Source organism: Scyliorhinus torazame, chromosome 16, assembly GCF_047496885.1.
Source record: "Scyliorhinus torazame isolate Kashiwa2021f chromosome 16, sScyTor2.1, whole genome shotgun sequence".
In the NCBI taxonomy this organism is placed as follows: Eukaryota; Metazoa; Chordata; class Chondrichthyes; order Carcharhiniformes; family Scyliorhinidae; genus Scyliorhinus; species Scyliorhinus torazame.
Window position 1 is genome coordinate 19,374,448 of NC_092722.1, and position 26,257 is coordinate 19,400,704.

A 26,257-nucleotide genomic window follows, 5' to 3' on the forward strand; every position below is an offset into this window, starting at 1 on the left:
AAAAGCAGGAACGTTCTACTGAACCTTTATAAAGATCTGGTTAGACCTCAACTAGATTATTGCGTTCAGTTCTGTTCACACTTTAGGAAGGTGCTTGACAGAATCCTGAAGCAATATCCCAGAATGGTTTCAGGGAAGGGATGGAATTTTTTGGAGGTGAGATGGGCCTCAGGAGCCAGCTGGAGAGTTGGCAAATGCCCACATCGTCTCTTTTCAGGAAAGCCTGCCACATCATGTTCCATTCAGGCACTTGACAGACCAATGGCAGGTTTTCTCCGGGATCAAGGACACCAGGAGGCAGAAGTTCCACATACTGGGAGTTGCTAGCCAATCCGATGCCAGTAGCTCCATTGAATGACAGCACCAACAGGGAGGTGTTGGCTGCTGCCTGCATGGCACAGACCCGAGGCTGAGTCTGAATGACACATACCTGCTCATTGCCGGATCACAGGCCAGATGTGAGTGATAATGGGAGGGGTATCAGTAGCATGTCCAGCAGGGTGACTCTCAGCAAAACTTCCCCCTCCCTCCTCCCCACCCTTTACGATGCTGGGCCCCTTGATCAGGCACTGAGTGCCTTCAACTGAACAATGCCCCCTCACCATGCACGGTTGCTGTTGTGCTCCCCATGATGAACTTGTGGCTTGCATTAACTGCTACTTAATAACCCCAATTAGAGTTGGCGAAGGAAGACCATCCATGGTCCTTCCTTCCACAGACTTAATCGGGGCAGCGGCGGAAAGTTGACAAGGTCCCCAACCATCACTCTCTTGCCTGATAAAATGCTCCTCATCATCAAATTCGCCACAGATGGGAGGGCACAAAATCCTGCCTGAGGAATTTAACTGTAAGGTTAGGTTGAAGAAGCAGTGTTGTTGTCCTTGGAGCGTAGGAGATTGAGGGGAGATTCTTTTTAGAGGTGTAATAATAAGAATCTTTATTAGTGTCACAAGTAGGCTTACATTAACACTGCAATGTATTAGATTATGACAGGTCTAGATTATGACAGGTTAAGATATTGTAGACAATTTGTAGACGTTGACATAGTCCAACTGTGTTGAAATTTGGACCTTGTATGATAACACCACCTTGGTAGTCTGTCTGGGACAGTGAGGAAAAGTGAACAACTCCTATTAATAAGGCCCAAAATCATTACAAATAATGGATGAAAGGCCTATGGGATGTATGTCACTGCGCACAAGGGATGTCTGTGTCTGCAAAACCTGGGAAAGTATCAAGAGCCAACTTGTTTAATATTGTTCACTTCAATTCTATCAGGTAATTGAAACACCTCAAAACACTTCACATCATGAATTACTGTCAGATAAATGTGCCAGCAACATCCCACAAACCAAAATGAGATGAATGATTGGTTGAAGGAAGAATGTTTGACCAGGAGATCTCCCTGTTCTCTTTCAATAGTGCACTGGAATTTCTAACATCTACTTTAAAGAGAACAGACCGATGCGGTCTGGGATTACGACCTCACTCGAAGGTCAAGTTGTGCAATTAAAATATGCAGTAATTGCATCAACATATGCAGCAGTACATTATTCTGAAAATTAAATCTTGCATGAACATTAATTGGTTATATTTTCTACACCTACTGAGTTACCACTTCTTCAACCCACCACATATCTAACATTCCACATCAGCCTCCGCTGTTGACAGATTGGAATTGGGGGGAAAAAGGGAAGACTTGTATTTTTATTGTGCTTTTCACAACCACAGGATGATTCAGAGTTTACAGCGAATGAAGTACTGTTGCAATATAGTCACTGTTGTAATGTTCACAGATCGACAGCAATGTGATAATGACCAGAAAACCTGATTTTTTTAATTTAGTAATGTTGATTGAGGAATAAGCATTGGCCAGGACGCAAGGGCTAACTCCCCTGATCGTCTTCAAAATAAATCCATAGGCTGTTTTACGACTGTATCAGAAAACAGACTGGGTCTCGGTTTGATATTTCATCCAAAATATTGCACTTCCAACAGTGCAGTACTCTCTTCGAAGTGCACTGGAATGTCAGCCTAGATTTTTGCCATCATATCACTGGAGGGAGACTTGACCCCACGGTTTTCTTGACTCAACAGTGAAAGCTACCAAGTGGTTGACATTGGTTTCATCATGGATTCCCCCCCCCCCCCCCCCCCACCTCTTCGTTCCATGAGTGTGTTGACTTCCAGTTAATAAAAAAATTAGAATAAGGGTGGGGAGGTACACACTTCCTCATTCATTATTCTCATGCACTTTCCAGCAGGGCCACTGCACTATGATCAGGATCAAGGAACCCATCTACAGCCCAGAGCAACAAGGTCAATTCTAGCACCCCATACATCAGATCAACTAACCCAGCACAGTGGCATCTCTTTGCTCGCAGGCCTCCTGTGTGGGGAGTTTACATACCCAGGTCTCCGAATGGCAGGCTGTGATTAAAAGCCATCTGCGATTTTTAGCTTTCAAATGCTGTCATTTAATTCCATTAATCTGCACGTCTATACAAATACTGTTGAAAAGCCAGGAAACAATATGCTCCAGGTGAAGTTCTGGGTCCTTCACAGGGAAGACATGCTGAAGCACGCCAGTAATAATGTGGAGACCTCCATGCATACAACTGTTCTACCCATGAGTGAAAATAGAATATGAGGGTTTGATTTCAAAGTGCAGCAAACTGTTTGGATTTCAAAGACCAGTGTCAGGACACAAAAAAAGTGATTTTCTGCATGAGACGTGACCAAACTTGTTTGATATAGTTCAAAGTTACAGTAAAATAATTTTGCATTGAGTAGATTTGGAATCCTTGTCTACAGTATTGCATTGTTTTTAATACTTTAAATTATCTTGTGAAAGGTGCTGAGCTGAATTGAAATTTAGACTCTTAAGTTCAACTCCCTGATAATGATTCAGTTTGTAAGATGCTGAATTGTCCTCAGCCATTCAGAGTAGAATTTCTGGTTTTTCTCACTATCCTTGAAGCAAGGTCACCTTTGTGGGATACCGGAGATTGGCTCCCACCCCTTGCATTGTATCCCAGCGAGTAAGTAAGGAGAATCATGACAATGAAGGAAATTTAGACCCGCCATATAAACATTGAAAGTCAGCACAAAGGAAACTTTACAATTAATTTTTTTTTAGATTTATCTTTGTTTCAGTCTTTTCTGCTACTGCAATTCCACCACTTATAATAAGGAAGCAATAAAATCCTGAATAAAACTGTGTTTTCTTGACAGGATGTAAATAAATAAAAAGAAACTTATCAGATGGTTTCATACAATTTTTCTTCTGTAAACTTTTTGTATCAATGGTTTATTCACAGAGTGAATGTTAAAACACCGGGGATGGGGATTTAAGTGTTTACATACAGATTGCCAAGTGTTTACCAAATCAATATTAATCATATGTGTCGCAGTGATCTCGGGAAGCTGTCTTTCAGGATACTGGGTTTGATTTGGTGGGGATTACTGAAACATGGATGCAGGAGGACCAAGACTGGGAGTTGAATGTCCAAGGGTACTCAGTATTCGGACCGCATAGACAGGATGGAACAGGAGGTGGAGTTGCTTTATTGGTTCAAGGTGGCATCAAGGCACTATATTGGCACTAAGGGCCAAAATGTTGAATTGACCTGGGTGGAAATAAAAAAACAAGGGAAAAAACACCTTGGTAGGATAATTTACAGGCCCTTGAGCAATACTTCCAAAGTGGGGCTTTGTATAAACCAAGAAATAATGAGGGATTGTGAGAAGGGTAATCTTGGGAGAATTTAACATGCATATTAACTGGATTAATCAAATTGGCAAGGGTAGCTTCGAGGGACATTTCATAGAGTGAATGAGGGATTGTTTCTTGGAGCAAAATGTATGGAGCCAACCACGGAGCAAGCTATTTTAGACTTAGTATTATGTAACGAAGAAGGGTTGATCAATATTCATGTCATTAAGGATCCTCTTTGGAGTGATCACAGCATGCTAGAATTTCAAATTCAGATTGAGCGAGCAAAGACAGAGTGCCATATGTGGTAGTCACCACTGTTGTATTATATTGTATATACTGCACTGCATACGAGGGTATTACGGTAAGGCCCCTGTACTACAGGTACGGGGTAGATCCCTGCCTGCTGGCTCCGCCCAGTAGGCGGAGTATAAGTGTGTGTGCTCTCCGAACTGCAGCCATTTCAGCAGCAGCTGTAGGAGGCCACACATCTCTGTGTAATAAAGCCTCGATTACTCTCTACTCCCGTCTCGTCGTAATTGATAGTGCATCAATGTATTACAGAGATTTTACAAAGATGGACCTCCGCATCAAGCTGAATCGCCTGCAGCTGCAGCCTCAAGCAGACAACGCAAAAAGGACTTTGCACATTGGCTCGCTTGCTTTCAAGCATACATCGGATCTGCGACAGACCCAATCCCAGAAGCACTGAAGCTCCAGATTCTGTACATGCGGCTGAGCTCCGATGTCTTTCCCCTCATCCAGGACGCGCCTACCTATGCAGAGGCCATGGCATTACTGAAGGAGAACTACGCTCAGCAGACCAACAAGATCTACGCCAGGCACCTTCTATCCACGTGGCACCAACTTCCCGGTGAGTCTGTGGAAGATTTCTGGCGTGCCCTGCTCTCCCTGGTGAGATACCCGTTTCGGCCGCTGAACATTTTAACCTGCTAATGAGAGATGTGTTCATTACGGGCATAGGGCTGGCCTACATCCGCCAGTGCCTCTTAGAAGGAGCTGCGCTTGGCCTCGCGGTGACCAAGAAACTAGCGCTCTCGCTCACAGCCGCCTCACGCAACGTACAGGCGTGTGCCCCCGACCGCACGGCCCACCCCTCCTGGGCATCGTGGATCCCGCCAGCGGCCACCCCATCGTGGACCCCATCAGCGACCTCCCCCAGCCAACCCCACGCCTGCGCCGCGCAGCAGCTAACCAACCCCGGGGGACCCAAGTGCTACTTCTGCGGACAGACGAAACACCCCCGGCAGCGCTGCCCAGCGCGGAGTGTGCTCTGCAAGGCCTGTGGCAAGAAAAGACATTTCGCTGCAGTGTGCCAGGCCCACTCAATCGCCGCTATTGTCCCCGCACCCCCCGCGTGCGGCCAGTGGGCGCCACCATCTTCCTCGCCTCAGACCACGTGCGGCCCATGGGCACCGCCATCTTGCTCCCCTCACAACACGTGCGGCCCGTGGGCACCGCCATCTTACCTGCCCCAGGACACGTGCGGCCCGTGGGCACCGCCATCTTACCTGCCCCAGCACACGTGCGGCCTGAGGGCACCGCCATCTTACCTGCCCCAGCACACGTGCGGCCTGTGGGTGCCGCCATCTTCCCCGCCTCAGGACCCCTGTCCGTCGGGCACCTCATCGGGCCGCTCATCGCCTGCAACCGCCGACGACCAGCCCCGTCTCGCCTCCGTCACGATCGACCAGTCCCGACCGCACAACCTCGCGACTGCGTCAACAAAGGTGAAGGTCGACGGGCATGAGATATCCTGCCTTCTGGACTCCGGGAGCACTGAGAGCTTCATCCACCCCGATACGGTAAGGCGCTGCTCCCTCGCGGTACGCCCCATTAACCAAAGAATGTCCCAGGTCTCCGGATCCCATTCCGTGGTGATCCGGGGGTACTGCATCACCACCCTCACCATCCAGGGCGTAGAGTTCAGCGGCTTCCGGCTCTACATCCTCCCCAACCTCTGCGCTGCCTTGCTACTCAGCCTGCACTTCCAGTGCAACCTCCAGTGCCTAACCATGAAATTTGGCGGGCACCTACCACCCTTTACTGTATGCGGCCTCATGCCCCTTAAGGTCGAAACGCCTTCTCTGTTTGCAAACCTCACCCCGGATTGCAAACCCGTCGCCACCAGGAGCAGACGGTACAGCGCCCAGGACAGGACCTTCATCAGGTCTGAGGTCCAGTGGCTGCTGCAGGAAGGTATCATCGAGGCCAGCAACAGCCCCTGGAGAGCCCAAGTGGTAGCGGTGAAAACAGGGGAGAAAAACAGGATGGTCTTTGACTACAGTCAGACCATCAATCGGTACACGCAGCTCGACGCATATCCCCTCCCATGCATATCTGATATGGTCAATCAGATTGCACAGTACCGGGTCTTCTTGACAGTGGACCTGAAATCTGCCTACCACCAGTTCCCCATTCGCAAGGTGAACCGCCCGTACACCGCGTTTGAAGCGGACGGCCACCTTTACCATTTCCTTAGGGTTCCCTTCGGTGTCACTAACGGGGTCTCGGTCTTCCAACAGGAGATGGACCGAATGGTTGACCGAATGGGCCACTTTTCCGTACCTGGATATAACATCACCATCTGCGGCCACGACAAGCAGGACCACGACGCTAACCTTTCCAAATTTCTCCACACTGCCAAACTCCTCAACCTAACCTGCAACAAGGAGAAGTGTGTGTTCAGCACGAACTGATTAGCCATCCTTGGCTATGTGGTTCAGAACGGAGTTCTAGGGCCTGACCCCGATTGCATGCGCCCCCTCATGGATCTCCCCCTGCCCCACTGCCCCAAGGCCCTCAAATGATGCCTGGGGTTCTTTTCGTCCCACGCCCAGTGGGTCCCTAACTCTGCGGACAAGGCCCGCCCACTCATCCACTCCACCGGTTTCCCACTGACAGCCGAGGCTCACCAGGCCTTCAACCGTATCAAGGCCGACATCGCCAAGGCCGCGATGCACGCGGTCGACGAGATGCTCCCCTTCGAAGTCGAGAGCGATGCATCAGACGTCGCTCTGGCCGCCACGCTCAACCAGGCAAGCTGGCCCGTGGTATTCTTTTCCCGCACCCTCCATGCCTCTGAAATTCGGCACTCCTCCGTCGAAAAGGAGGCCCAAGCTATCGTTGAAGCTGTGTGGCACGGGAGGCATTACCTGGCCGGCAGTAGTTTCACTCTCCTCACAGACCAACGGTCGGTTGCCTCCATGTTTAACAACACACAGCGGGGTAAGATCAAAAATGATAAGATCTTGCGGTGGAGGATCGAGCTCTCCACCTTTAATTACGAGATTTTGTATCGCTCCGGTAAGCTCAATGGGCCCCCCGATGCCCTGTCCCGAGGTACATGTGACAGCGCACAAGTGGACCGACTCCAGACCCAGCACGACGATCTCTGTCACCCAGGGGTCACCCGCTTTTATCACTTCATTAAGGCCCGCAATCTGCCCTACTCCATCGAGGAAGTCGGGGCTGTCACCAGATACTGCCAGGTCTGCGCGGAATGTAAATCGCACATCTACCGGCCAGACCATGCGCGCCTGGTGAAGGCCTCCCTCCCCTTTGAACGCCTCAGCGTGGACTTCAAAGGGCCCCTCCCCTCCACCGACCGCAACACGAATTTTCTCAATGTGGTTGAGGAATATTCCAGATTCCCCTTCACCATCCCATGCCCTGATATGATGTCTGCCACCGTCATCAAAGCCCTCAACACCATCTTCGCTCTGTTCAATTTCCTCGCCTATATCCACAGCGACTGGGAATCCTCATTTATGAGCAATGAGCTGCGCCAGTACCTGCTCAACAGGGGCATTGCCTCGAGCAGGACGACCAGCTACAACCCCTGGGGAAACAGGCAGGTGGAGCGGGAGAATGGGACGGTCTGGAAGGCCGTCCAGCTGCCCTACGGCCCAGAAATCTCCTGGCCTCCTGCTGGCAGAAGGTCCTCCCCGACGCACTTCACTCCATTCGGTCGCTCCTGTGCACGGCGACTAACGAAACCCCCCTTGAACGTCTCTTTGCCTTCCCCAGGAAGTCCACATCCGGGGTTTCGCTCCCAACGTGGCTGGCAGCTCCAGGGCCCGTTCTCCTCCGTAAGCACGTGCAGTCCACAAGGTGGGCCCGTTGGTTGAGAGGGTACAGCTACTCCATGCAAACCCGCATGTAGCGTACCCCGATGGCGGCCAAGACACAGTCTCCCTCAGGGACCTGGCACCAGCTGGGTCCCCACACAGCCCCCCTCTGCCCTGGTGCCACCCTCTCTTCCCCCAGCGCACCCCACCACAGTCCCCACTCCAGGACAATCCGTCCTCTCCTTGGTCCCACCCAGGGATGAAGAGGATGTCGACACGCTCCTGTAGTCACCGACGACCGAGCCGACGCCTGACTCACCAACAGCACTGCGGCGCTCTCAACGACGGATCAAGGCGCCCGACCGTCTAAATTTGTACCCTTCTCTGAAATTTTAATAACAACCCGTATGTAAATAGTTTTCCACCACCCCCGCTGGACTCAATTTTAACGGGGTGAATGTGGTAGTCACCACTGTTGTATTACATTGTATATACTGCACTGCATACGAGGGTATTACGGTAAGGCCCCTGTACTACAGGTACGGGGGGTAGATCCCTGCCTGCTGGCTCCACCCAGTAGGCGGAGTATAAATGTGTGTGCTCTCCGAACTGCAGCCATTTTGGCAGCAGCTGTAGGAGGCCACACATCTCTGTATAATAAAGCCACGATTACTCTCCACACTCGTCTCGACGTAATTGATAGTGCTTCACCATACTAGAGTTTTAGTGCTGGGCAGAGGTAATTATACAGGCCCAAGTTGACTGGCCACAGATAATTGAGGGTAGGACAGCTGAAGAACAATGGCGGATGTTCAGGGAGATATTAAATACCACTTAATTAAAGTTTATTCTTGAAGAGAAGAGGAATTGTAAAAGGGAGAAATATGTCCAATGGCTAAAAAAGAAGATAAAGAGGACATAAAGGCAAAAACTAGGGCATACCAAATTGCAAAAGTTACTGGTAAGCTGGAGCACTGGAAGAACTTTAAGCTTCAGCAAAAGGCTACTAAAAATAAAATCAAAAGAGCTAAGATGATCTATGAAAGGAAACCAGCAAAAGACATAAACAGTGATACCTAAAGCTTCTATAAGTATATAAAGTGGAAGAGAATAGCTAAAGTAAATATTGACACTTTCGAAGAAGATACTGGTGAGGTAATAATGGGGAACACAGGGATGGTGTCTTCACGGTAGAGGATAAGAAAACATTTCCAAAAACTGCAGTTAATGCAATGGAGTGTGGTGCAATAACCATCACCAGGGAGAAGGTATTGAATAGACTAATTGGGTTAAAAGCAGATAAGTCTCTGGGACTTGATGGCCTTCACCCTAGGGTATTAAAGGAGGTTGCAGCAGAGATGGTGGATGCATTTGATATGATATTTCAAAATTCCCTGGATTCTGGAGAGGTCCCGGTGTATTAATAACACGCTAATGTGACCCCCTATTCAAAAAGGGAAAAAGTAGAAAACTTATAGATTGGTTAGCTTGACCTCTGTGGTGGCGAAGGTGCTGGAATCAATCATTAAAGATGACTGAACATTTGGAAAGACCAAGCTCAATCCACCATTACCAGCATGGTTTTATGAAGGATAAGTCATGCTTAACAAACTTGCTTGAGTTCTTTGACAATGTAACCAGCAAGGTGGATAATGAGGAACCTGTGGATGTGATATATCTAGACTCCCAGAAGGCATTTGATAAGGTGCCGCATAAAAGACTGATCCAGAAGGTGAGATCGCAGGGGATTGGGGGTAGAGTACTAGATTGGATTGAGGATTGGCTGACTGACAGAAAACAGGGGGTTGGGATAAATGGGTCCTTCTCTGGCTATGAACTGTAACTAACAGGGTGGTGCAGGGGCCAGTCCTCGGACCTCAACTATTTACAATTTATATAGATGAGCTGCAAGCTGGGGCAGAATTAACATAGCAAAATTTGCGGGTGATACTAAAATAGGTGGGAAAGCAAGCAGTGAAGAGGAGATAAAGAGTTTACAGACAGATATAGGCAGGCTCGGAGAATGGCCCAAAATTTTGCAGATGGAGTTTAATGTGTGAGGTTATCCATTTTGACTGAAAAAATAGAAAGGCAAATTATTAGCAAATGGAAAGCAGATTCAAGATGCATCTGAGCAGAGGGATCTGGGTGTCTTTGTTCATGAATCGCAGAAGGTCGGTATGCAGGTACAGCATGTAATAAAAAGGTAAATGTAATTTTAGCGTTTATTGCAAAGGACTGGAGTATAAAAGTAGAGAAGTGTTGTTGCAATTGTATAGGGTGTTGGTGAGACCACATCTGGAGTATTGTGGTCAGTTTTGGTCTCCTTATTTGAGGAAGGATGTGGTGGCATTCGAGGCAGTTCAGAGGAGGTTTACCAGATTGTTTCCGGGGTGATGTATGAGGAGAGATCGAACAGTTTGAGCTTGTACTCGCTGGAGTTTAGAAGAATGAGAGGGGATCGGATTGATGTACATAAAATACTAAGAGGGACTGAAGAAGTAAATGTAGACCAAATGTTCCGCATTGTGGGGCAATCGAGAACAAGATCACAGATATAGGTTGAGAGGCGGTAGAGTTGTTTCACAGCCTGACAGAATTGCACAGTGGTTAGCACTGTTGCTTCACAGCGCCAAGGTCCCAGGTTTGATTCCCGGCTTGGGTCACTGCGGCGTCTGCACGTTCTCCCCTGTCTGCATGGGTTTCCTCGGGTGCTCCGGTTTCCTCCCACAAGTCCCGAAAGATGTACTGTTCGGTAATTTGGACATTCTGAATTCTCCCTCAGTGCACCCGAACAGGTGCAGGAGTGTGGCGACTAGGGGATTTTCACAGCAACTTCATTGCAGTGTTAATGTAAGCCTATTTGTGACAATAAAGATTATTATTATGATAATCCAGACTCCTCCATCACCATCCCTGGGTATGTACTATTCCACTGACGGGGCAGAGCCACCAGAAAATGTGACCCTGGAAGTCCTCAACATTGACTCTAGACCCCTTGAGTTCATGATAAACACTGAGGGCAGTATGTAGAGAATATATTCTGGATGGGGGACTTCAATGCATCACCAAGATTAACACCACAATTAACAGAGCAGGTAGAGTCATGAAGAACATTGCAGGGCAACACGGTGGCGCAGTGGGTTAGCCCTGTTGCTTCACGGCGCCGAGGTCCCAGGTTCGATCCAGGCTCTGGGTCACTTTCCGTGTGGAGTTTCCACATTCTCTCCGTGTTTACGTGGGTTTCACCCCCACAGCCCAAAGATGTGCTGGCTAGGTGGATTGGCCACGCTAAATTGCCCCTTAATTGGAAAAATGAATTGGGTACTCTAAATTTATATTTTAAAAATGAAGAACATTGCTGTCATACTAGGCATGCAGCAGGTAGTGAAGGAACCAACTTGACTTCTTGAGGGAAAAGCCTATTTGACCTCCTTCTCACTGGTCGACCTGTTGCCGATTCCTCTGACCATGACAGTATCGATAGGAGTGATGACTGCAAAGTCCTTGTAAAGACAAAGGTTTGTCCTCACACCAAGCACACCCTCCATTGTGTAATACATCATTATCATCAAGCTAACTGGGATAGACTCGAAACAGATCAAGCAGCTCAAAACTGGACAACCATGAAGAACTGCAGGCCATCAACAGGAGCAGAATTATACTCCACCGCATTCAATATTCTCGTGTCCCTCACTGTAACATAACCATCAAACCAGGGGACCAACTCTGGTTAACTGAGTGTGGACGAGCACCAGACACCTGTAGAAATGTGATGCCAATCTGGTGAAGTCACAACAGAGGACGAAATGCATGCTAATCAGTGGAAGTAGTGTGCTATTGACAGAACTAAGTGACAATCAATGGATCATGTCAAAAGACAGAAACCCTCCAGATTGAACTATTAATGGTGGTAGGAAATTAAATAAATAATAGGGAAGGAGGCTTCATGAAGTAAAGCTGAAGCATCTGCAATCATCGTCAGCCAAAAGTGCTGAGTTCGGCCTCCTGCTGAGGTCCCCAATTTCACAGGTGCCAGTCTTCAGCAAATTCAATTCACTTCCCATGATGGTAACAAATGGCTGAGTTCACCCGATGCAGCAAAGCCCCAACAATCTCCTGGCTGTAGTACTTAAAACATCTGTTCAAGGCCCCTGACCAAGTTGTTCCATGACAGATACTACACTGATATCTGCTTGATAATGTGGAAAACTATTCAGGCCTATCCTGTCAAAAAAATAGCGAGCAAAATCTAATGTGACCAATTATTCTGCTATCGGCTTTCTTTCAATTATCAGCAAAGTGATGGAAGGTTTCTCGACAATGATATCAAGACACTCATCAATAACCATTCAATTCCAGACCTTATTACAGCCTTGGTTGAAAAATGGACTGAAGAACTGAATTCCAGAGGTGTGTGAGAGCAACTGCCTTTAACAGCATGGCAGCTTTTGACTGAGTGTCACATTGAGGAACCCTAATAAATTTTAAGTAAATGGAAATCGAGGGGAAAACTCTTCATCGGCTGGAGTCACACCTAGCTGTGGTTATTGGAGGTCATTCATCTCAATCTCATGGCATTACTGGAGGAATTCCTCAGGGCAGAGTTCTAGGCCCATCTATCTTCAACTGCTCAATTAATTACCTTCCCTTCATCATCAGATCAAAGTGGGGATGTTCGCTGATGATTACAGTGTTCAGTTTTACTATCAATTCCTCAGGTAATGAAGAAGTCTGTGCCAGCATGCAACAAAACCTATACAACATTCTGGCTTGCGCTGCTAAGTGGTAAGTAACATTCAAGCCAGACGGATGCCAAATCATGACTATCTCCAACAAGAGAGCAGACGGTAGCACAGTGGTTAGCACTGCTGCCTCACAGCACCAAGGACGCAGGTTCAATTCCAACCTTGGGTGATTGTGTGGAGTTTGCACAATCTCCCCGTGTCTGCGTGGGTTTCCTTCGGGTGCTCAAGTTTCCTCCCACAGTGCATGTTAGATGGATTGGCATGCTAAATTGTTCCTTAGTGTCAAAGGTTAGGTGGGGTTATGGGTTACAGGGATAGGGTTGGATTTTGTTTTGTTTATTGTCACGCGTACCAAGGTACAGTGAAAAGTATTTTTTTGCGAGCAGCTCAACAGATAATTAAGTACATGAAAATAAAAGGAAATAAAAGAAAATACATAATAGGACAACACGAGGTACAATGTAACTACATAACACCGGCATCGGGTGAAGTGTACAGGGGTGTATTGTTAATGAGGTTAGTCCATAAGAGGGTCGTTTAGGAGTCTGGTAACAGCGGAGAAGAAGCTGTTTTTGAGTCTGTTCGTGCGTGTTCTCAGACTTTTATATCTCCTGCCCGATGGAAGAAGTTGGAAGAGTGAGTAAGCCAGGTGGGAGGGGTCTTTGATTATGCTGCCCACTTTCCCCAGGCAGCGGGAGGTGTAGATGGAGTCAATGGATGGGATGCAGGTTTGTGTGATGGACTGGGCTGTGTTCGCGACTCTCTGAAGTTTCTTACGGTCTTGGGCCGAGCAGTTGCCGTACCAGGCTGTGATGCAGCCAGATAGGATGCTTTCGATAGTGCACCTGTAAATGTTGGTAAGAGTTAATGTAGACATGCCGAATTTCCTTAGTTTCCTGAGGAAGTATAGGCGCTGTTGTGCTTTCTTGGTCGTAGCATCAACGTGGGTGGACCAGGACAGATTTTTGGAGATGTGTACCCTTAGGAATTTGAAACTGTTAACCATCTCCACTTCGGCCCCGTTGATGCTGACAGGGGTGTGTACAGCACTTTGCTTGGGGTTGGGGAGTGGGCTTAGGTAAGGTGCTCTTTCAGCGGGTCGGTGTTGAATCGATGGGCCGAATGGCCTCCTTCTGCCCTGTAGGGATTCTATGGGACTCTGAGAGATTCTACACACCTCTCCTTCACATTCAATTGCATTACCATTGTTGAATCCTCACCATCAACATTCTGGAGGTCATCATTGGCCAGAAACTGAACTGGGTTAGCCACATCAATACAGTGACTAAGAGCAGGTCACAGGCTCAGTACTCGATGGGTGAGTCGTTCAACTTCTGACTCCCCGAAACCTTTCTACCATCTACATAGCCCAAGACATGGGCGTTGTGGAATACTCTCCACTTGCCTGGATGAATGCAGCTCTAACAACCTTCAAGCGGCTCATCGCTCTACCACCACCATTCAACACATTCACTCCCACCACCACTGCTTCTCTTGAAAGATCAGCATCTTCCAAACCCGCAATCTCTACCACCTAGAAGGGTAAGGCCAGCAAGCAGATGGTAAGACCACCATCTGTAAGTTCTCCTTCAAGTCAGATACCATCCTGACTTTAAAATATATCTCCATTCCCTCATTGTCTCTGGGTCAAGATCCTGGAGATCCCATTCTATCAACACATTGGGTGTATTTTCATCATATGGCCTGGAGTAATTCAAGGAGACAGCTCAATATCTCAAGGGCAATTAGGGACAGACAATTGTCAATGATGTTCACAATCTGTGAATGAAAAAAAAATCAATAAAAAGTTACAGTTAGCAGCAGCTTCTCCAGCTGCATTACTTTGTAATGAGTTGGATGATTCACACATTTCTCTATTCCTTTACATAAGAACTAGGAACAGGAGTAGGCCATCTGGCCCCTCGAGCCTGTTTCCGCCATTCAATGAGATCATGGCTGATCTTTTGTGGACTCAGCTCCACTTTCCGGCCCGAACACCGTAACCCTTAACCCCTTTATTCTTCAAAAAACTATCTATCTTTATCTTAAAAACATTTAATGAAGGAGCCTCTACTGCTTCACTGGGCAAGGAATTCAATAGATTCACAACCCTTTGGGTGAAGAAGTTCCTCCTAAACTCAGTCCTAAATCTACTTCCCCTTATTTTGAGGCTATGCCCCCTAGTTCTGCTTTCACCCGCCAGTGGAAACAACCTGCCCGCATCTATCCTATCTATTCCCTTCATAATTTTATATGTTTCTATAAGATCCCCCCTCATCCTTCTAAATTCCAACGAGTACAGTCCCAGTCTGCTCAACCTCTCCTCGTAATCCAACCCCTTCAGCTCTGGGATTAACCTAGTGAATCTCCTCTGCACACCCTCCAGTGCCAGTACGTCCTTTCTCAAGTAAGGAGGCCCAATACTGAACACAATACTCCAGGTGTGGCCTCACTAACACCTTATACAATTGCAGCATAACCTCCCTAGTCTTAAACTCCATCCCTCTAACAATGAAGGACAAAATTCCATTTGCCTTCTTAATCACCTGTTGCACCTGTAAACCAACTTTTTGTGACTCATGCACTAGCACACCCAGGTTTCTCTGCACAGCAGCATGTTTTAATATTTTATCATTGAAATAATAATCCCTTTTGCTGTTATTCCTACCAAAATGGATAACCTCACATTTGTCAACATTGTATTCCATCTGCCAGACCCTAGCCCATCCACTTAGCCTATCCAAATCCTTCTGCTTACTTCCAGTATCCTCTGCAATTTTTGCTTTACCACTCATCTTAGTGTCGTCTGCACTGATCCCTGAGGGACACCACTAGCTACTGATTGGCAACCAGAGAAACACCCATTAATCCCCACTCTTTGCTTTCTATTAATTAACCAATCCTCTATCCATGCTACTACTTTACCCTTAATGCCATGCATCTTTATCTTATGCAGCAACCTTTTGTGTGGCACCTTGTCAAAGGCTTTCTGGATCTCCAGATATACCACATCCATTGGCTCCTCGTTATCTACCGCACTGGTAATTTCCTCAAAAAATTCCACTAAATTAGTTAGGCACGACCTGCCCTTTATGAACCCATGCTGCATTTGCCCAATGGGACAATTTCCATTCAGATGCCTCGCTATTTCTTTCTTGACGATAGATTCCAGCATCTTCCCTACGAAGTTAAGCTCACTGGCCTATAATTACCCGCTTTCCGCCTACCTCCTTTTTTAAACAGTTTAGGAACCATATTCATCACAAACACCTCATTTTTGTGCCTCCCATTTCACATCCTATAATCAAAGAAACTCTATGCTCCAACCAACTCTAACTTATCGGATTGCTGCACATTTATCTTCTTCGGATTATGCAAGTACAGAAGGAGGCCATTCAGCCTATCATGCATGTACTGGTTCTTTCAATCTCTGCCACAACCTCCGCCATATGCAGGGCAAGGAGGCAGCCAGAGTAGGGCTCGAACCCCACGCTTTTGGCACCAATGTGATCCACGCCAACTGGCCTCTGAGGGAGCCCAAGTTGCTGTGGATCATGCACTTTTATATGCATGTTGCGCTTGGAGCTATGGATAGTGATGGTAGAGGCTCCAATTTATTTCCACCACATGTCTGACAATGAACCTCTTGCTCTTACTGCCTGCCATTGAAGTATGTTGGAAGGATTTGCAAGTTGATACCTGCTTGATTGCGTTGTGAATGCACCTTCCTTGACCACCAAAGTCCTGGAGTGAAACTTGAACCGGAGCTTCTAGCTCAGAGGCAAGGACGCTACCCACTGCGCTGCAAGACTTCCTAGCTTTATATAGCTGTAAAAAGTCAAACAGTATATACAAATCAAGGCAATATGTAAGATTTTAAAATGTGGACTGAATGAAATCTGTGCACCTAAATCCTCTGCTGTCTAACTCCACTTCACCAATGACTACTCTTGGTTTTGACTTACGATGGACTATTGAGATTGATGAAGAAATTCATGCGCCATTTAATTAATATTTTACTGTGTGTTATTTTATTTTCTAGTATTCTCCTTTGCTGAAGAAACTTTACTGTCAGATTGCAAAGACATGTCCAATCCAGGTGAAACTGACCTCGCCACCACCTCCGGGCAGTGTGGTGCGGGCAATGCCAGTCTACAAGAAGGCTGAACACGTGACTGAAGTGGTAAAACGCTGTCCCAATCATGAGCTTGGCAGAGACTTCAATGATGGTGAGTGGATGTTACTAAAATGCAATGTAATTCCTCTCGCTATGTATCTACTCAGTACCCATAGACGGTGGGCGGGGGGGGGGTTGAACTTTTGTTCCTGATGTAGCACAATGGGACACCATTCAGAAAATGTAGATTCTAATTTTTCTATCTTTCATTTTTTTTTGTCTGAAAGCATTGGTCCATCATTCCACATTGACACTTCGGTTCTGCTCTGTTTCAGGTAGAGTCACTGATCTATCTCTCCCAGTGGAGAGTCGGACTCAAAGGGATTGCAGATTGGAAAATCAACAGTGCACTATTATAGCTCCCTTCAAGCACCGCTCAGCATAACAACACAGAACTGCTGAATTTATCCTTCTGCCTTAGTGTTGTGCACTCACTCACCTGGTCATCAGACAAGCTATTTTCTTTCACTCCGTTGTCTCCATTTGAAACATAAAATGACTGAAAGACTACAAGGGGCGAAAGAACCATTGATTAAATATCCCAGTAAAGTGGTAGCTCACTCTGTGTCATCTGAAAGCTTCCAGGAATTTGGTTGAATAAATTTTGCACAGCTACCCCCAGGAACAGGCAACCCACAAAACCATAAAAAATAGGAAGAGGAATAGGCCTTCTGCCCCTTGAGCCTGTTCCACCATTCAATGGGATTGTGGCTGATCCAACATTCCTCACGTCCACTTTCCTGCCCTTTGCCCATAACCCTTGATTCCCTTTCTGATCAAGAATCTATCTATCTCAGTCTTAAATATACACAACTCTATCTCCACAGCTCTCTTTGGCAAGGAGTTTCAAAGACTCTCAAACCTATGAGAGAAGAAATTCCTCCTTATCTCAGTCTAAAATTGGCATCCCATATTCTGAGTCTATGCCCTCTGGTCCTAGACTCTTCCATGAGGAGAAACATCCTTTTACCCTGTCAAGCCCTTTATAGAATCCTATATGTTTCAGTGAGATCGCCTCTCATTCTCCTAAATTCCAATGAGTAGAGTCCCAATCTGTTTAACCTTTGCTCATAAGATAATCCCTCATCACAGGAGATCATCCTAGAGAGCCTTCTCTGAACCGTCTCCAATGAAATAATATCTCTCCTTTAATAAGGGGACCAAAACTGCTCTCAGTACTCCCAGATGTGGTCTCATCAGTACCTTGTACAGTTGCAGCAAGACTTCCCCACTCTTATATTCCAACCCCTGGGGAAAAAAGGTCCAACATTCCATTAGCCTTCCTGATTACCTGCTGCACCTGTGCGCTAGCTTTCTGTGTTTTGTGCACAAGTACCCCAAAGCCCCTTTGTGTCACAGCTTTCTGCAGTTTTTCTTCCAAAGTGAACAACTTCACATTTTGCCACATTATACTCCATTTGCCAACTTTTTGCCCACTTACTTAACCTATCAATATCTCTTTGCAAACTGTTTGTATCCCTCTCACAACTTGCATTTCCACCTATTGTTGTGTCGTCTGCAAATTTGGCTACAGTACTTTCACTTACTTCCTCCAAGTCATTAATATATATTGTAAACAGCACTGATCCCTGTGGAACCCCACTGGTTACAGGTCATCAACTTGAAAAAGATCCCCTTATCCCACTCTCTGTTTCTGGCCCATTAGCCAATTCTCTATCCATGCCAAACTCCGACACCAAAGGCTCTTATCTTATGAGGTAACCTTTTGTGAGGTAACTTGTCGAAAGCCTTCTGGAAGTCCAAATACAGCACATCTACTGGTTCCCCCCTACCCACTCTGGTTAAGATTTCCTTGAAAAATTCTAATAGATTAGTCAGACATGATTTCTCTTTCACGAAGCCATGCTGACTCTGCTTGATCAGATTATGATTTTCCAATGTGCTGCTATTATTTCTCTAATACCAATTGCTAAGAATCTATCTCCACATATTGGACTTGGTGCCATCCTCTCTGGTGAGTTTCAGGCATGGCTTGTGCCAAGTTTTTGCAACTACCTTAGGTTCTGGTGAGACTTTTGTGGATATACTCTAGTTTCTCACACAATATGAGGATCTGAAGTAGCAAAAATGACTCACTGAAATAATGATGAAAAGAATAGTACTTGCCTCAGATTGATGTTGGCTTGAGACCAGGACTGTCTTCTCTGAGGAACAGCAGCATCAATACCCTCGGAGAAAAACAGCTAATTCATTTCTTAATTGGTTGTTTATTTTACCATGTGTTTTCCAGTCGAGAAGTCTCGCTATGAGGATGGGCTGGATCCTGTAAGCCATTCCACCTCCACCGTATTACTAATCACACACCCTGCCACCGCCCCCACACCCCCACACCCTTCACCTCATATTTCAAATGACAGTGTCCACACTGCAAAGATCCTTGTCGTCAAAACCCTCCCTTTTCTACTTGTGATATAATCCTCTCACCTAACATGCAAAAGCACTCTCCACCCCACCCAGACTATGATGTAAACCAAGTTTACCTTAACCACCCATACTTGTTGTTGGGCTGTATTTATTCAAATTTCGCTAAGAAAATAACTTAAACTTGGTGGCGGAGATGAGAATAAAAAATAATGCAGAAACGACAACCGAGGTATTTGGTATTTTTCTCCCCAACATCTATTTTTTCATCATCATTCTCAGCTGAGAGGGCAGTCTCCCTCACCTATTCCAAAAGAAACCGCTCAAGAGACACAACCTGGGGATGGCTCTTCCTCTGATTTACCTTCCTTACCGGTTGGGAAATGACTGGGTGTTTTTGCCAGCAGCTCACATGAACAGAACAGCCAGAATCAGACAGTCAGCGTAGATGGGGTTGAACCTCTGGGATTCAATGTGCCAAAGTGTCTTAATTGCCCTATTCCCCCATCAGTGGACATGGTATAGTTGCCAAGTTTCCCGAGTTCAATTATGTTGGCACTCAGAGGCTTTTCAAATGTGCACCAGTGAACTGAAAAAGTGTAAAAATTAGCCAGTCAGTATGTAAATGCTTGTCATCAGGCACAGTGCCAAATCTTACACTAAAATATAGGCAATTTCCCATCTGCACCCATGCTCTGTAGAGAAGTTTCAACCAGTTCTGTGTCTCCCAACTGAGGATTTATCGGGCCCCCGTCAGTAAGGCCTTGTTACAATTACCATTGAGATTATTCCTGCCAGTTAGATTGTGCTGAGTTTAGTAAACAGCTGGAGTCAAAATAAGTCAGCTTATTTGTACAGTGTTGTTCACTCAGCTCAGCAAGATCTTTTTGGCAGCGATGTTATACAGAAATTATCTCCAATTTCCCAGCCTCCCCATGCTTTTCCTCACCAGACAGTGTAGTTATGATGCTCCCTCTCCGCTGCTTAATTCCGACACGCATTGAGATTTCCAAACAAAAGTGAAAAATTAATTGTCCTGATATGATCCTCATTTAGATAGCAAACTACCTTGGAACCACAAGTTAGCTTACAGCCTGGTGTGCAACTGATGAGGAAGATTGCAGGCTCAGTCTTCGGTTTGTGCTGATCTCAACCGACAGTTGACCTCTGCCTCCTGATTAGTGATGGGGAAAAGTTGGCCAGATTGCCCCACCCCTCCCGATCACCATTCACTAACTCCTGCTGGGGTGTGGACAGGGTGATGCTCAGGCTCAATTGTGCTGCATGTTAACAGCTGTATAACTTACCAGCAATCTCTAAATATATAATAGATATATGTACATATATGCAGAATGGCCGCTTGAGTGAGACAAATAAAGTTAGGATGACATTTATTGATCGGTATCGCAACATGAGGAAAGAAGAGAAGAAATTTTGAAGGGAGGAGTAAGATGGTTAGCAAATTAAAGTCCTGCCTCAGATGGTACACATCTGACTTAGCCTGGGTTATATTTCAGTCAGATCCACATCACTCTCATTCCATTTATTCAGGTCTCATTGCAGGTAAATAGTAACATGGGGTAGGTTATACATGTGGGAAATGTTATCATTTTACTGTTGGGTCCATGTGCTTCTTTCTGGGGAGAATGCTTACTGGACCCTCAATATTCAGCTTTGCCCTGCTCGCACTTTACAGCGTTTGTGACACTTGTCGTCCTTCCAGGCCAGTCTGCTCCAGCGAGTCACCTGATCAGGGTGGAGGGAAACAACCTTGCCCAGTACATTGATGACGCCGTCACTGGACGGCAGAGCGTCTTGGTGCCATTTGAGCCTCCACAGGTACATTGCATCCGTACATCTTTAATTCTTGCTTTTGTCTCCGAGCAAGGTAGCAAGAGATTGAATCGTCCATTAATTCAGGCAGGAAGAAAGACATGTTTCTGTCCAGTGTCCATAAATAATGTGGTTCGGCTCATCCCTGAGATCATTGCACTCTGAAATTTGTTCACAAGTGCAATGGACCCAGGAATCAGCAGCACCACAGAGTTGATTTTTAAAAAATACTTTGCAAAATAATTCAAATAGAAATCACACGTGGATTGGGTTCATCAGTCAGTTATACTTTGCAGTCACTATTCTGTTGCAGACATGGGGGGAGCAAAAAAGCTAGACAGGGGTCTAGCAGGGGGGAGGGAAGGGGGGGGGGAAAGGGTTGCTGCTGCACTGGCCGAAAGGGAATGGAACATAGAAGAGGTGGTCGGGACGGTGGTCCCCCGTCTGGGGGACTGGTGGGTGAGGGAGGCGTGGACACGGGACTGGCCCAGAAAAGGAGATGGCTAGTCGGCCGGGGGGGGGGGGGGGGGGGGGGGGGGGGGGGGGTGGGAGAGCCCCTCCAATCCGGCTGATAATGTGGAACGTGAGGGGGCTGAATGGGCCGGTGAAGAGGGCTCGAGTGTTCGCGCACTTAAAGGGACTGAAGGCGGACGTGGTCATGCTCCAAGAGACACACCTGAAGGTGGCGGACCAGGTCAGGTTAAGAAAGGGATGGGTAGGACAGGTATTCCACTCGGGACTGGACGCGAAGAATAGAGGGGTGGCAATATTAGTGGGAAAGCGGGTGTCATTTGAGGCCAAGACTGTTGAGGTGGACAATGGAGGGCGATATGTAATGGTGAGCGGTAGGCTGCAGGGGACGTGGGTGGTGTTGGTAAACGTGTACGCCCCGAACTGGGATGATGCAGGATTCATGAAGCGCATGTTGGGGCTCATTCCGGACCTGGAGAAAGGAGGCCTGATAATGGGAGGGGACTTCAATACAGTGTTGGACCCAGCACTGGACCGCTCCAAATCAAGGACTGGAAAGAGGCCGGCGGCGGCCAAGGTACTTAGGGGGTTTATGGATCAGGTGGGGGGAGTGGACCCATGGCGGTTTGCAAGGCCGCAGGCCAGGGAATTTTCCCATGTACACAAAGCCTACTCCCGGATAGATTTTTTTGTTCTGGGCAGGGCACTCATCCCGAGGGTGGAGGGGACGGAGTATTCGGCCATAGCCATTTCGGACCATGCCCCACACTGGGTGGAATTGGAGCTGGGAGAGGCGAGGGACCAACGCCCGCTGTGGCGGCTGGATGTGGGACTGCTGGCGGACGAGGTGGTGTGTGGGAAGGTGAGGGGGTGTATCGAAAGGTACTTGGAGGCCAACGACAACGGGGAGGTGCGGGTAGTGGTGGTATGGGAGGCGTTGAAGGCGGTGGTCAGGGGAGAGCTAATCTCTATTAGGGCTCACAGGGAGAAGACAGAGGGCATGGAAAGGGAGAGGTTAGTGGGGGAGATTTTGAGAGTGGACAGGAGATACGCAGAGATACAAGATTACTTGGGGAAAGACGACGGCTCCAGACGGAGTATGACCTGTTGACCACAGGGAAGGCGGAGGCACAGTGGAGGAAAGCGCAGGGGGCGACCTACGAGTATGGGGAAAAGGCTAGTCGGAGCAGCAGCTCCGTAAAAGGATGGCAGCGAGGGAAATAGGGGGAGTCAAAGATGGAAGGGGAGCCACGGTTCGGAGTGCGACGAAAATAAACGAGGTATTTAAGGCCTTCTATGAAGAGCTGTACAGATCCCAGCCCCCAACGGGGGAAGAGGGTATGAGACGATTCCTAGACCAGCTGAGATTCCCGAGGGTGGAGGAGCAAGAAGTGGCTGGTCTGGGGGCACCAATTGGGTTGGAGGAGCTGAGCAAGGGTTTGGGGAGCATGCAGGCGGGGAAGGGACCGGACGGGTTCCCGGTGGAGTTCTACAGGAAGTACGTAGACCTGTTGGCCCCGCTACTAGTGAGGACCTTTAACGAGGCAAGAGAGGAGCGGACCCTACCTCCGACAATGTCGGAAGCGACAATTTCTTTGATCCTAAAGCGGGACAAGGACCCACTGCAATGTGGATCGTACAGGCCGATCTCGCTCCTTAATGTGGATGCAAAGTTGCTGGCCACGAGGATCGAGGACTGTGTCCCGGGGGTGATTCACGAGGACCAGACAGGATTTGTAAAGGGTAGGCAGCTAAACACCAATGTTCGGCGGCTCTTAAACGTGATAGTGATGCCATCGGTGGAGGGAGAAGCGGAGATAGTGGCAGCTATGGACGCGGAGAAGGCCTTTGACCGAGTAGAGTGGGAGTACCTCTGGGAGGTGCTGCGTAGGTTTGTGTTCGGGGGAGGGTTTATCAGTTGGGTTAAGCTCCTTTACAGAGCCCCGGTGGCGAGTGTAGTGACGAACCGGCGGAGGTCGGAGTACTTTCGACTGTACCGAGGGACGAGGCAGGGGTGCCCCCTGTCCCCCCTGTTGTTCGCATTGGCGATCGAACCATTGGCCATGTCATTGAGGGAGTCTAATAAATGGAGGGGGGTGGTCCGAGGGGGAGAAGAGCATCGGGTGTCGCTCTATGCGGATGACCTGTTGCTGTACGTGGCGGATCCAATGGAGGGGATGGTGGAGGTCATGCAGACTCTAAGGGAGTTTGGGGAGTTTTCGGGCTATAAGCTCAATGTAGGGAGGAGTGAGCTCTTTGTATTACAGGCGGGGGACCAAGAAAGAGGGATAGGGGACCTACCGCTGAGGAGGGCGGAGGGGTGCTTTCGGTATCTGGGGATCCAGATAGCCAGGAGTTGGGGGGCCCGACATAAACTGAATCTGACGAGGTTGGTGGAGCAAATGGAGGAGGATTTTAAAAGATGGGACATGCTACCGCTCTCGCTGGCGGGTAGAGTGCAATCGGTCAAAATAGTGGTCCTTCCGAGGTTTTTGTTTGTGTTTCAGTGCCTTCCCATCGTGATCACTAAGGCCTTTTTTAAGAGAGTAGGCAGGAGTATTATGGGGTTTGTGTGGGCGAATAAGGAGAGGGTTCCTGGAACGCAGTAGGGACCGAGGAGGTTTGGCGGAGCTACTACTGGGCAGCAAATGTGTTGATGATCCGCAAGTGGGTTATGGAGGGAGAGGGGGCGGCATGGAAGAGGATGGAGATAGCGTCCTGCAAAGGAACGAGCCTGGGGGCGTTGGTGATGGCACCGCTGCCGCTCTCGCCGACAAAGTATACCACGAGCCCGGTGGTGGCGGCAACACTAAAGATCTGGGGCCAGTGGAGAAGTCACAGGGGTGCAATGGGAGCATCGGTGTGGTCCCCGATCAGGGGTAACCATCGGTTTGCCCCGGGGAAGATGGACGGGGGGTTCCAGAGCTGGCATCGGGCGGGGATCAGAAGAATGGGGGACCTGCTCATTGACGGAACGTTTGCGAGCCTAGGGGCACTGGAGGAGAAGTTCGAGTTACCCCCGGGAAATGCCTTTAGATATATGCAGGCGAGGGCTTTTGTGAGGCGACAGGTGAGGGAATTCCCGTTGCTCCCGGCACAAGAAATTCAAGACAGGGTGATCTCGGGCGCATGGGTCGGGGAGGGCAAGGTGTCGGCAATACACCAGGAGATGAAAGAAGAGGGGGAAGCGCTGGTAGAAGAGTTGAAGGGTAAATGGGAGGAGGAACTGGGGGAAGAGATCGAGGAAGGTCTGTGGGCTGATGCCCTGGGTAGGGTTAATTCCTCCTCCTCGTGTGCCAGGCTCAGCCTGATACAAATTAAGGTGGTTCACAGAGCTCACTTGACGGGGACGAGGTTGAGCAGGTTCTTTGGGGTAGAGGACAGATGTGGAAGGTGCTCAGGGAGCCCGGCGAACCATGTCCATATGTTTTGGTCATGCCCGGCACTGGAGGGGTCCTGGAGAGGAGTGGCGGGAGCAATATCTCAGGTGGTGAAAGTCCGGGTCAAGCCAAGCTGGGGGCTAGCAATATTCGGAGCAGTGGACGAACCGGGAGTGTAGGAGGCGAAAGAGGCCGGTATCTTGGCCTTTGCGTCCCTAGTAGCCCGGCGAAGGATCTTGCTAATGTGGAAGGAGGCGAAGCCCCCCAGCGTGGAGGCCTGGATAAACGATATGGCTGGGTTCATAAAGTTGGAGAGGATGAAGTTTGCCCTGAGAGGGTCTGCGCAGGGGTTCTACAGGCGGTGGCAACCGTTCCTAGACTATCTCACGGAGTGTTAGAGGAAGGTCGGTCAGAAGCAGCAGCAACCTGGGGGAGGGGGAGCTGCCTGGGGGGGTGGATGAGCAAGAGATAACATGAAGAGTCGGGGAAACTGGTGGCAGGGAGAGAGCCAGTGTACAAAGCTATGTAAATATACTATTTTGCCATGTATAAGTCTTGCTCCGCGTGATTTCTCGTTTCTTTTTTTTGTTACGGGGGGGGGGTGGTTATTGTTCGTAAGGGAGAAAAATTGCGTTAAAACCTTTAATAAATATATATTTTTTAAAAACTATTCTGTTGCAGTTTAATAGTTGAACTGTAATGATCAACAATGTGTGAAAAACCATGCTGAGATATGGTATTGTAGGAATGACTATGTTTTAGATTAATAAAGTTAACATGAGCTGAACCCAAATCAATATTTTCTACAGTATAAGTCCCTCAAATGGCACACTGCTGAGGTTATACTGACACCTAGTGTCAGACATGGAATGGTTATTGTTGGAAACTAGGGTAGAATTTTGCAGCACCGTTGGGGCGGGGCCTGAAAATGTAGCAAGCATTCAAAAGTTCATTGATTTTGGTGGGACCAGAAGATAAAAGTGGGGGGGGGGGGGGGGGGGGCTGTAAAATCCCACCCTAAGCATTTATTATTTTTGTCATCGCTTGAATTTAGAAAAAGGTTATAAAAGCAAATTGTGCTGGATAAAACAAGAATTTCAACTCTGAGACATTGTGATACCAGTTAAATTCCGACAGTTCGTTTAGTTATGAATAATTTGTGTAGTGTATGTTGCGATATTAAATCTTGCACATTATATACTGAGTCAAAGCTGCCAGTTTAGAGTGTGGAATTTTCCTATATTTTTTCAGAGTGTCAGGTTCTGACTGAAAACCGGCGTGTAACTCTCCAATTGCACAGCAGGGTTTTTAAGTCCAGATCTTGAGCCACAATGAAAAAAGATGTGGAGATGCCGGTGTTGGACTGGGGTGAGCACTGTAAGAAGTCTTTCAACACCAGGTTAAAGTCCAATGTTGGACCTTTCTAATTCATAGAATTTACAGTGCAGAAGGAGGCCATT

The 26,257-nt window shown here is 47.8% G+C and overlaps 1 protein-coding gene across 5 annotated transcripts in view; it reads left to right on the forward strand.

The window, feature by feature from the left end:
- The window catches only part of tp73 (tumor protein p73), a 285,880-nt gene that overhangs the window by 225,138 nt on the left and 34,485 nt on the right, over positions 1–26,257 (forward strand). For all 5 annotated transcript variants that reach the window (XM_072478040.1, XM_072478042.1, XM_072478038.1 and 2 more), the window contains 2 exons: positions 16,597–16,783; positions 20,837–20,952. In XM_072478040.1, the coding sequence (XP_072334141.1) occupies positions 16,597–16,783; positions 20,837–20,952 (303 nt within the window). The remainder of the gene's footprint in view (positions 1–16,596; positions 16,784–20,836; positions 20,953–26,257) is intronic.